At 40.1% G+C, this 11,622-nt stretch overlaps 3 protein-coding genes across 4 annotated transcripts in view; all 3 read right to left on the minus strand.

The window, feature by feature from the left end:
• The window catches only part of leng1 (leukocyte receptor cluster (LRC) member 1), a 9,169-nt gene extending 7,835 nt beyond the window's left edge, over positions 1 to 1,334 (minus strand). Inside the window, exons 1-2 of the mRNA XM_020617673.1 lie at positions 1,231 to 1,334; positions 712 to 890 (exon numbers count right to left, since the gene is read on the minus strand). Coding sequence (XP_020473329.1) covers positions 712 to 843 — 132 coding nt within the window. The 5' untranslated portion in view covers positions 844 to 890; positions 1,231 to 1,334. The remainder of the gene's footprint in view (positions 1 to 711; positions 891 to 1,230) is intronic.
• Positions 1,335 to 1,513: 179 nt separating this feature from the next.
• Positions 1,514 to 8,062, minus strand: tmc4 (transmembrane channel-like 4). Its single transcript, XM_020617585.1, has 16 exons — positions 8,008 to 8,062; positions 7,656 to 7,842; positions 7,117 to 7,256; positions 6,864 to 7,013; positions 6,208 to 6,293; positions 5,419 to 5,564; positions 5,116 to 5,263; positions 4,800 to 4,958; positions 4,550 to 4,707; positions 4,247 to 4,373; positions 3,564 to 3,661; positions 3,268 to 3,451; positions 2,996 to 3,126; positions 2,628 to 2,783; positions 1,931 to 2,009; positions 1,514 to 1,783 (listed from the first exon to the last, which is right to left on the minus strand). Exons 1-16 carry the CDS (start codon positions 8,060 to 8,062, stop codon positions 1,688 to 1,690), a joined length of 2,100 nt encoding a protein of 699 aa, XP_020473241.1. The 3' UTR covers positions 1,514 to 1,687.
• A 2,265-nt stretch (positions 8,063 to 10,327) lies between these two features.
• Positions 10,328 to 11,622, minus strand: part of mboat7 (membrane bound O-acyltransferase domain containing 7) — a 7,288-nt gene continuing 5,993 nt past the window's right edge. For both annotated transcript variants that reach the window (XM_020617672.1, XM_020617671.1), the window contains exon 9: positions 10,328 to 10,995. In XM_020617672.1, the coding sequence (XP_020473328.1) occupies positions 10,584 to 10,995 (412 nt within the window). In that variant the 3' untranslated portion in view covers positions 10,328 to 10,583. The remainder of the gene's footprint in view (positions 10,996 to 11,622) is intronic.

The raw sequence follows: 11,622 nt of genomic DNA on the forward strand, positions 1-11,622 counted from the left end.
ACCCTGCGGAAACCCTCACAGGACATCACCCGGCAGGCCTTGCAATGCGACCCTCGGGGAAAGAGACGGGTCGGTCGCCCTAAGACCACGTGGAGACGATCCTATGAAGAGGAAATGAAGAAGTGCAACCTGTCGTGGGGTGAAGTGAAAAAGGCTGCCCAGAATAGACTGCGTTGGAGAGCTGTTGTTGAGGCCCTTTGTTCCACGGGGAACTCAAGGAAATAAGAAGAAGAAGAATGATTTCACACTTTCATTACTATAAAGCATCAGGTTTGCAGTTATTCATGTTATTAAGACGGTGTTTCAGGTCTTTAGATTTCTGATGAGCTGTCAGCAAAAGTCAGTCACCTGCAATTATAAATGTTAACAAATTATAGGTTTGCAGTTATACATCTTAATGAGCATCTTATAAAAGGATTTTGGTCTGGATGCCCCACATCTCTTTTCCAGAAATTGCCAAAATCCAAAGTGTTGCGGTGGAGAAGGATTTTCCACAAACTGGCAACCCCAATATTGTTGTTAATGCCTAATAACTAATCTACAAAGCATTACTAAATTACGTATTAATAATCAATTACAGCTTATAACCCAGTTATAAATGGGACCTTAACGGAAAGTGAGACATTGTAGGTCTATAACATAGCAAAACGCTAGTCTGCAAGTATGGTATCATCATCACCATCACCGTTACTGGAAATAACGTGATAGCACCTCTTGTTCTGCACGCTCCAGGCGACGCTTGGCCTCACGCTCCTGTTCTGCTGCTTGGGCCTCGTCCCTCCGCACGCGAGCGACGTTGTCTTTGTTACGCACATGCCAGCTCTTCTTTGGGAGGATGTTCATTGTTGCCCTGACGACTGTTGGTACTGTACGTTAGCAGTCAGTTAGCTCTATTTATATGAAAATAGCAAAGGTTATTCCAGAGCAGTAAGCACAGAGCGAAAACACTCAGTTTGTTTATAAACCTTTATCATTTGTACTAAGGTAAAGTGAGGAAATCAGTGGAGCTGAAAACTGACCAGGTATGAAAATAAAAAAGCCACCTTGTGTTGTAAATTTTACTTGGATTGCTTTTTACAACCAAGCTAACGTTAGCCAGGATTAGCTACTTTCTAACTTAACGCTATACTAAACAGCTGCGAGCACAGACATTTAACTTGATCCCTCACAACAAAGTCATCATTCCAACAAATTAACATACAAATACAGAACGCTAAGCACTGGCACTACCTTGTTGGGAGAAGAGTATCGTATTGCTGATGTCTGCAGTAGCTCGCAGGAATAAGTAGACCCAAACCGGAAGTAAACATTGCAGATTGTTGTAACAACACAATTGTGACACTAGAGGGAGTATAACTCTTTTAGTTTTATTACGTAAAAAGCACAAAATATATAAGGCATACAAATGCCATTTATTTCCGACTTTTATACAATTTGACAACATAACGTAGATTAATAATAATCATATTTTAATGACCCTTTTCAAATTATCGTAGGAAAAGGGATCTTTTGGTTTAGATCTGTCAATAAGCACATCATGTTTATAGCAATAACCTTGTTGCGGGGTTGCCGGCTAGAACTCAGCCAACACTATGACACTGACTTAGTTTTTTCAGATATCTCATGTCTTTTCACGCTTAAGGTAAAAAAAAAGGTCATAAAAACTAAATATTGTCCATACAATCTGTTATCTGCAGTCTTGCACTCCATTATGTTTTGGTATCTGAAGTTGTCGGCTCAGCTCCGCAATTTGCTTGACAAGGAACTGCTTGTCGCGGCCCTCCTGTAAGCCAAAGACCAACCACTGCATTAGTAAAAGCGAATGCCTGCAAATATTAGGACATCACATAGCAGCCTACACATGGTTAAAGTTCATGACCTGTTAAGTCTTTTCTTTATAACACCATAAAGGTAAATGACACCAACTTACCAGTTTCAACTGAGCTCTCAGCAGAGCAACATTTTTCCCATAGACAGAAGCTAGGGCTATAAAATAGCACATGACCACACTGTCGGAGGACAAAAGAGCCATGATTATACATCATAAAATGGACTGTGAACACCATAAATTACACAGGTAAAATATAGGCTGAAATCTATGATTAGGATTAAATGCAGCACTGTATATATAGTGTATACACTCACTGGCCACTTTATTAGATACCCCTGTACAACTGTATTGAATTCAATGCAACATGTCTTCCTTAAAACATCTGTGTTTATGAAGCTCAAAATGCTTTAGTTTTTGTTGAAATTGCCATAAATGTGTAAATTCAATTGTATGTTTAGTAAGGAGATCATAGTTAACGGTGGTTTTTACCGACTACCTTATATTCAGAGGTGTCTCTATATTTTTGTCCTCTCTAGCTACATACATAAGAGGGTCAGAATATTAGGGAAACCTCTGAATATAACACCACCTGCAACTATGACCTCAATAATAAACATAATAAAATGTACACATTTATGACAATTTCACTAAAAACTGAAACACATTGAGCTTCATAAACACAGATGTTAAGGAAGAAGTGTTGCATTGATGTGCATACAATTGTGCAGGTGTACCTAATAAAGTGGTCGGTGAGTGTGTATAGCACCGATCCTACAGAAAGCACAGGTTCACTCACCAAGATAACACAAACAGAGGGATGGTGAATGCCTGGGAGCCTATGAAGAAGAGAAACTCTTGTGTGGTTGTAGAAAGGCTATAGAAAGAGGTTGGAACAATGGACCAAATGTTGGATAGGAAACGGAAGGGCCCACAACCCATTGAAGGACGGATCCTGGAACATGGAAAACATTTTTATCCAAACTTTCTAGTGGTGGATTTAAGTGGTGGATTTAATATAGAGCATTTAAAATGCTCTATATTATGAATGTAGAGCAAAAACCTCACGTTTTTTCTCACTAGTATTATTTATCATTCCTAGTGCTAAAACAAAAAGCACCTGTTGTTATGATTGTTACAGGGCAGAAGGAAGCAGTTAGCACTCACTCAGCCAGACTGTAAATCATGACAGCTGTGGCCAGGATCCAGCCAAACAGAAGTACCACCAAGAAAAAGAAAGCGGAGGTGGTAGAACGAAACGTCTTCAGTGCTGGTCGACAGTTATAAAAGAGCGTGATCTAAGGGGGAAGCGGCAATGGAGATATGAAACAGGGTGAGGGACAAAACCAAAACAGATTGTTAGTGAATAACCTTTACCTCACCGAGTCAACAATCTGGCATTGTGTGACATGTTGGTTGTGTTAAAGCAACATCTTCACCTTTTTGCAGTAGAAGAGGATGACAAACTTAATGGTGTTGATGAGTGGAAGCAAAGGGCAAAAAAGAGCTCCTGTCCAAACCACAGTCTGACCATAAACCAGGCTGAGTACATTGTAAGGGACCACAAACTCTTGCCGACCCACCCACTGAGCCAACTTACTGGGCCAGTTGTCCACCACCATCCTGACACACAAACACAGCACAGTCACATGGCTTAACATCTTCGCTGATTTACCAAAATGTGCAGATTCATTCTAATTTATTATAGACAAACTGTTGACACAATGATTTGTACCTCCGTGGAAACTCCACCAGGACGAGGACAGCGACGTTGATGAGAAAGTCAAACAGTGTCAGCTTGTACATCTCTTGTCCTACACGTGTTTCCCAGCACTACATCATCACACAAACATTCAAAGAATACGATTTTACAACTAACCATGTTTTGTGTTCTTTGGTGTTTCCCCCAAATTCTTAAGTTAGAACTATGTCACTCAAAGTAGGTACATTATCTTCTAATAATAGTACAAAAAGCTGTAATAATAGCACACATTTGATATTTTTTGATATTTTAACAAAGACTCCAGTGTCAGTAGGTAAGACAGTCATCTACTTCTATCAGGGTATTCATGATTTATTCAAAGACTGGCTGTGTGAGTCTTGAATACTGTAATTTACTGAATAACAACAGATTCGAAATATGTTTCAAAGTCTATTCTGGTGACTCACAGGTATTTGGTAAACTCAAATGACCAAGAATCTGTTTGTCTCTCTTGCTTATGTTGTAGTTATGTAGTTGACTCCACTAACTTTTAACATTTTGTCATCTCTTCTCCTAACTGCAGAATTGCTTTATATTTGTCATCTGAAGAATTCGCTCCTATAGTTGTCTAACAGCTTGGAGCCTCCTTCCATACTGATTGTGAGGAAGAAGCATCTTAAAAATAATTCTCATGAGCTCCAGAGGATTATAATTACCGGGTATACTTCATGGTTGTATTGGCACAATTCACAAGCTCCGCTGTCTGTGTGCCCCTCACAGGTGATCTGACGCCACAGAGTGAAAAGCAGAGCACCCAGACTCACCAGACGCAGGAATACTGCCCTGAACGAGGAAGAGAAATTGGGTATTACTATCGATCTAACTGGGATTCTCATGCTAAGGTTATTCGGGTGTTTATACAAGGATTAGAGATTATTCAGTTTTAAACCATCATAAAGATTAAACTAAATGCAAACCAGTTGACATTATCATTCTCCCACATAAACACCAGTGCATACCTTAATAGTGCCATTATGACTGTAGTGCTAGGGGCATAACGCTCTATTAAGGCGATCTGGTCGCACAGCAGAGGCACCAGGAAGTTTCCAGCAGTGATGACAATGGAGGGTAGGTACTCAAAAATTAAACCCAGGATCCCTTGCTCCCCACTTCTTTGCTGTTTGGAAGAGTTGGGAGCCAACAGTTCACCCAAGACTTTAAAAAGACTATGTTGGCTTCATCACTGAACTGTAACATCATTTACTGTACCTGGCTGAAGTTGGTGGCCAAAAAGATGCAGTAGAAGGCTGCTCCAATGAGCCCACATGATATTAAAAACATTAAGACACGTAGAGAGTATAAAACAACTTTTTGACATGAGGTCAGAGCAGCTGCCTGCTTCTTTATTCTCTCCTCTTCTAGATCCACCTGATGTAGACAGAGGAGACAGAGGTGAGGGGTTATCAAAATGCATCTCACTTAAAGGAATAGTAAAAAATAAAATAAAATAAAATAAAACATGGATCTCATTTCTATTTTTCTTAAATCCTCCAAATCCTGCTAAACAGGACAGATCCCCTCTGACCTGTAGCCGGTAGTGGATGTTGTTCTGCTTCAGTTTGGTAGCTTTGCCTCCCAAGCAACCGTAGTCCCAGCCAGTAAACACTATCATACTGTAGTTGGCCACAGTGCTGCCTCCTGTTGCCACAGCAACTCGAGCTGCAGTTCCCATGCTGTGTATAGATGCACAGTGTCATTCTCTTCATGTCTACTAACTTTTTGTACTGAGATTGCTCTGCACACACACACACATAGAACAGTGTGAAGGCTCTGCACACACACACACACACATAGAACAGTGTGAACCTGAAAGTGTGCTGGGACTGACCGTGCTATGATACAAATGAGACAAAAGATGAAGTAGAAGACCACGGTGAAGAGGTAGGCCAGGGGGATGTTGTAGGAGAAGTTTCTGTCCTCCCCCAGTGTGTTGTTGTAATAGCCATAAAACAGGTATGAATATTCCATAAAACCCTGAACCAAAAGTAGCAGTTAGTCACTAAGCAAATCTGATGTACTTAAATATAGACAAGAAACAGTTCATAGCTGCCATTGAGCACACTGAGGTTATGTGCATTGTATTTTAGTGTATTGTATTTTGGGGAATGCAAAGCTGTGTGTACTTCTCAATTTTGTTGAAAACTGGGTATGGAAATAGCCTGCTAAAACGCTGATGACTCACTGATATTCATCCATATCTATACAGCCTATCCTGTAGAGGGCTGCAGGGGAGCTGGAAAGAATCCCAGCCAACAGTGGGCAGGGTACACCCTGCACAGGATGCCAGTCTCTCACAGGGCTGACGTATAAACAAACAACCATTCACACTCACTTTCAGACCTACGCACAATTTAGAGTTGCCCATTAAAATAATATGCATGTCTTTGGAATGTGGCATGAATCCAGAGTGTACAGAGTAAACCCACGTAGGCACGAGGAGAACATGCAAACTCCACACAGAGAGGCCTCGGTCAGCCACCAAGTTCGAACCTTCTTGCTGTGAGGAGACAGTGCAAGACACCGCAGCGTGGTGGCACCTCTTACTTACAGTGTATCATCAACTTTTATTTTGAAACCTAGACACCTGAGTCTGACATATCACACTGCAATTTCTCACCGTTCCTGAAAGTAAGTCAAGGAAGTACTTGTAGAACACCACCAAGCCTTGAGGATTAGGGTCATACTCCATGCACTTCTCTGGACCTGGAAGACACAGCATGAGGAAGATTGCTTTACAGGTCCCTGAACATATAGATCATGTAGTTCATATGGGGCACGCTGTATGGTTTTAGAAGTAACAGAAACGAAGGTAAAAGCTGCAGCTACTTTTAAATACCTGTGACTCATTAGATAGCAGAGGCAGAAGGTCCTCTAGATAAAAGTATTGTCTTCATACAACTTAAAAAATGTTTTGTTTATTAAAATGATCTTTTTTAGGATATTAAGTCAAAATTGTATCATATATTTTACTGATAGTGAAAATTAAACCTGAATGTCCGTTATTTTCTAGGTAGTGTTTTGGGAGGAAGCCCTCTCTTCATGTACCAGTGAGCATTTCTTCCTTTTATTTTTGAGGGGAATACCATCCTGTGCCCTGAAGCAGGGCTGCTGCCTGGAAACTGTGAGGATTCCTGTTTTTATTAGAATGACTGGTGCTAAAACATAAGAAGGCAGGAAATACAGACAACTGAAGGGCCATGGAAACACAATGTACTACTGCCACGTGTTACCCCAAAGTTAAAGCAAAATTCAATGTGAGCAAAATGTCATTACCGGTGCTGTTAGCAAGGCTTGTCCCATCAGATCTGAAGACAATGTTGGGGATAAGAACAAATCCAGCAATCAATAAGAAGGAAACAAAATTGAGCACCACCAAAAATCGCAGGAAAAGGAAGTAAGACTGGACACCACCGCCGAAGTTCCCTGTGTGGGCAGAGGACTCAGATTTAGTGCAAACTGCATCGTACACCACAAGTGTAAAATAAATGGACACTTTTCCATTTGAAATAATATGTGGAATGTGCACCTCCAATCTTTTGCAAGGACTTGTTCCACAGTGTGAGAAATCCCCTGGCATTGTCTTTGAGTTTATGCAGAGATTTGGTCTTTTTCCTTTTCCAGGACTCCACACTGGAAACCACGGGCACATGCATCTGCTGCACCTGTCTGTAGTGGACAACATCTTCATGACTCTGGAGTAACCTTAGGTTAATATAATCACTACTAAAACTTTATTTTACATGTCTAGACTTTCCAAATAATTTACTAACTTAACTCTATGTTTGGTATCTTAACAATTTCTGAGGGCAATATTTGGCTGTTGTTCACCAGCTAGAAAACATCCCAGTGAGAGTGAATCAAAACCGGCTGCGAGCTGGAAAAACCAGAGCAATGAGCTGAAACTTGCTATGAAGCTCTCTAAAGTTGAGGGGAACTATTAGGTGATAATTCTCTTTAGGTTCATCACAACCCCTTAAACACTGTATTTTGATATGATTATTTTAATAATATCTACATTAGCTTTAAAATATATTTCAAACTTTATTTTCAATTCAGTTAAAATACCTTATAGCTCTTTTTAGTGCCATGGGCAATGGGGCACTCCTGAGGTCCCGGTGTGGTTCACTGTTACCGTTCTCATCCTCCTCTGAGGGTGCCGAGCTCCAGTTGAACTGGGGGTAATTCTGACTGGACGCTGGAGATGAAATCCTTCGTAACCTCAGTGCTTGCTGGTCACCAGGATAACCATTCCCTGTGTGTGGCGGAGTGAAGAGCAGAAAAACAGTAAATGGAAATGACAGTATATCAGTCAGGTTAACAGATGACTCGATACCAATAGTAACATTAGTTAGGTATTCACTATTTAAACGGACTAATATGTACAAGTAAATGTGGTCAGAAATAAGAAAACACACACCTTCAGTGTAGTCATACAACTTGCCTGAGCCTTGTTTCTGTGGATCACTGGCCATTTCTCTGATGTAGCTTTAAAAACCTTGCTATTTCACCACGTCTGATACTTGACTAATTCAGCACAAAACAAATGGTGAGCCAGCTCTTCATAAGGAAGTGCTGCCTACCCTCCACATGGACTTTACTCCCTTTGTAACTACCCAAACAGGTACTTCCTTGTATGCTTTAACCCATTATTTCCAAGGAGATAGTGACCAATCAGCCAGAAGTGAAACTCCAAAGCATAACAGTAAACTCAATTGTATTACTGAGGGGTTTGCAGTTTCCTTTGACTGTGCTGGAAACTTCAGGAATTACTTTGGTGTATTGGAATTGTGGGCAAAATTAATCACCCACTCAATGTGTTCAAAGTAATATTATGAATTCTCCAGCCACAAGGTGTTTGTTTTAACTACACACACTGGCTCTTGGCTGAAAGCACTGCAACAGTGTTGTAACTAAGCAGGTGTGTGTTCGTGTTCGCTAATGCTAGAGTTCATGACAACTGAACAAATGTGATATATACAGTAAAAGCCTTTATACAAGTGTAATACGAAGAATTACAAATAATTCATGGGCATTAATATCAAGTAGACTTGGAAAAAAGAAAAAGCACATAACATTGGTAAAGAAATGCCGTTAAGTGTTCCACATGTAACACTGTTACAAAGCAGAGTGTCACGGTGCAGTATATAAAGAAAAGGCAGAAAATAAATATACTGAAGATGAGCTGAAGGACCATAAGTGTTGGCACAGAGAGAGTTACAGCAGAATAATTCAAATGATCTCAGTTCTAAGTAACATTCTGTCATGCTCATGTAAAACCTGATGCACAGTAGCGTGATCACACAGTTTGAAACGGGCGTAAAAGAACCCTTTGCTTGTTTTCTGACTGGACAGTTCAGTGTGGTTAAACCTGGGCAATAATTCATCATCATCAACTTGCATTGTGTAGATATCACATCATATTATTTTAGAGAGGTCTACTGTCTGAATAAATGTTTCAGATATAGCCCTACTAAACAACAAAATTTGTTACTGATGTTTTTGTTTTACACAGATTACAAGTTTGGCCACATGTACATATACATCACACTGGGATAGTGTTATGTTTGAACATCCATTTCATTATTTTATATATAATCTAACACATATCTTTCATTTTGTGACATACAATATTGAAAAATTACTGAAAACACCTTTCAGCCATGCCTCCAACACTAGTGCTTTTACTCATGGCTTACATTAGCTGCTTATAGTTATGTGAAACCTTTTGTATAGTGTTTGGTCCCAACCCTGAATGGTCTGTGAACAGCAGCACAGACACGGTGGCAGTGAACAGACTGTTGCCATCTTTCACATGGCATGTATTCAACAGTAAGAAAAACAAATCCATACAAAACATCATTTTGGATTCACTGGATTAAGGGAGTAAAATAAGGCCCACAAATTTTCAACCAATAAAATAAGAGACACTATAATGCTGATAATACTTGAGGTTATTTAATTATTTAAGCAAGTCTTAGGTAGCAATCCAAATGTAAACTGGACCTTCACCAGGCACCACGAAGCTTGTATTTCTACTTTAAATGAGTTAAAGTCCACTGATACTGTAAATAAATGCTGCACAGTAGTTTAACATTGCAATGTTTCAGCATTAACTTTTTCAGAAGCATAACTTTAAGGTTGTTTGCTGTGGTCAAAAACATTCAAGCTGATGATTTAACATGTCAAATGGCAGTTTTCCATAAAAGTAATGAGCCCTAATAATGATACCATCATCATAATCTATTCACTCCAGCCTCCAGTCTTATGTTACTCCAGTACTGTAACATAAGACTAAGTGCTGGTGGAATGTTGTGTTGGTTAGGGATCTCATGGGTATTGTTTGAGTCCCTTTGCAACCTGAAACAGCATTTTAACAGGTCAACAACCATGGTTTGGCCAGTAATACAGCTTCAAAACACTTAAAACTGGGCATGGTGTCTTGAAATTAAATCACACATACTCCACAGGCAGATGCAACAGCTACCACCCATAATACAACATTAACATTCCTCTCCCAGTGTTCACAGTACCTTTAAATACATACAGTGGGTACGGAAAGTATTCAGACCCCCTTAAATTTTTCACTCTTTGTTATATTGCAGCCATATGCTAAAACCATTTAAGTTCATTTTTTCCTCATTAATGTACACACAGCACCCCATATTGACAGAAAAACACAGAATTTTTGACATTTTTGCAGATTTATTATTAGCATATGGCTGCAATATAACAAAGAGTGAAAAATTTAAGGGGGTCTGAATACTTTCCGTACCCACTGTACATGAAATGTCTCCAGTGGCAACCCTTAGTGGAGTTAACGTGTCACAATTTTCTTTTGATTTATTGTACTTTTAATAAACTCAAGTTAAACTTTTCTCACAGGAAATATTGAGCCTGTGTGCCCATTGTTGAGGGAAGGAGAGGGCTACAAATTCTAGTCTTGGCATAATTTCTCCTCTAAAGTATCTAACCAGTTCGTTTCTGCAGCTTCTTTCAGTGCGTTTTTTCTACCAGTTTCTCTTTAACATTTTCTATCTTCTCTCCCTCTCTTTTGTCCTCCTTGTCCCCTCTCCTCCCTTCTCTTTTGCCTCCCTTCAGCACCCTGCCCACTATTATACAGCAAACAGCAACGACGTGCATGATAAAGTAGATGGACGTCCAGTAATCGATTGTGTCAGAAGCCTTCAGCAGCACGAAGCCCATGCACATGTAGTCATAGGCCCTCATCTTCAAGAACCAGTGAACCCAGTCAAAGATGTTCTGTCCACGAGGGCCCAGTTTAGCTCGGACAGACACCTCCATGGCAGACTCAGCTGCAATGCACAGGGGGATGGTGAGGAAGGAGAGGTAGTAGCCAGCGTGTATTCCATGCCAGTAAGCACTGATGAACATTGTCCAGCCAGCCCTGAGGTTTAAAAACAAAGAAAAGAAATATTTAGGTCACTGAAACCTATTTCACACAAGAAGAAATGAGGCTGTTCAGGCAGGATCAGGATAGTTTGCGTATTTAAAAAAAAAAGAGTTAGCATTTTAAAGTCTGTGGTAGGACATGAGGTAATCACTACCTGTGCTCTGATCTTCAGGAAATATACATAGAAATTTTCCATAATAAAATCGGATGTGAATAATGTCTGCAGATAGTGTATGTTTTTATTGTCAACAAATCTCATGAAAAGACCAAAACAACAACAACAACAAGCTGACCCTGTGTAGCCACAGCCCATTTCTTTGTGCCAAAAAATTCCAGTGTTCTCCAAAAGCTGTTCAAATGCATCAATGAGGCACACTGTTGCACTGGGAGATGTGTTGCTTCATCGCCACAAACAAGCACACGTTGTAGCTTATCTCTAATCACTCCCACGTACACCATCCTGCTGTCACTCACCAGAGCACCAAATGTGGATTAATCAGCAGCTAAAGTTAGCCGCCAACAGAACACCATTTACTTCCTGTTTAAGTAATGTTTGCTAAAAACTACAGTGCCTAGCTGTTCTAGAAAAATTGACGTACGTAACCACAGCTGCTTTTTAAA

The sequence above is a fragment of the Monopterus albus genome, unplaced genomic scaffold, assembly GCF_001952655.1.
Source record: "Monopterus albus unplaced genomic scaffold, M_albus_1.0 scaffold192.1, whole genome shotgun sequence".
Taxonomy (NCBI): domain Eukaryota; kingdom Metazoa; phylum Chordata; class Actinopteri; order Synbranchiformes; family Synbranchidae; genus Monopterus; species Monopterus albus.

Bases quoted from the DNA above. Each gene is read 5' to 3' on its own strand.
- tmc4 (XM_020617585.1), bottom strand. From the start codon at position 8,062: ATGGCCAGTGATCCACAGAAACAAGGCTCAGGCAAGTTGTATGACTAC. The intron at 5,264-5,418 runs GTCAGTCCCAGC...ATCTATACACAG, and splicing joins CTCATTTGTATCATAGCACG to CATGGGAACTGCAGCTCGAG. The intron at 4,959-5,115 runs GTCAGAGGGGAT...TGTCTACATCAG, and splicing joins ACATCCACTACCGGCTACAG to GTGGATCTAGAAGAGGAGAG.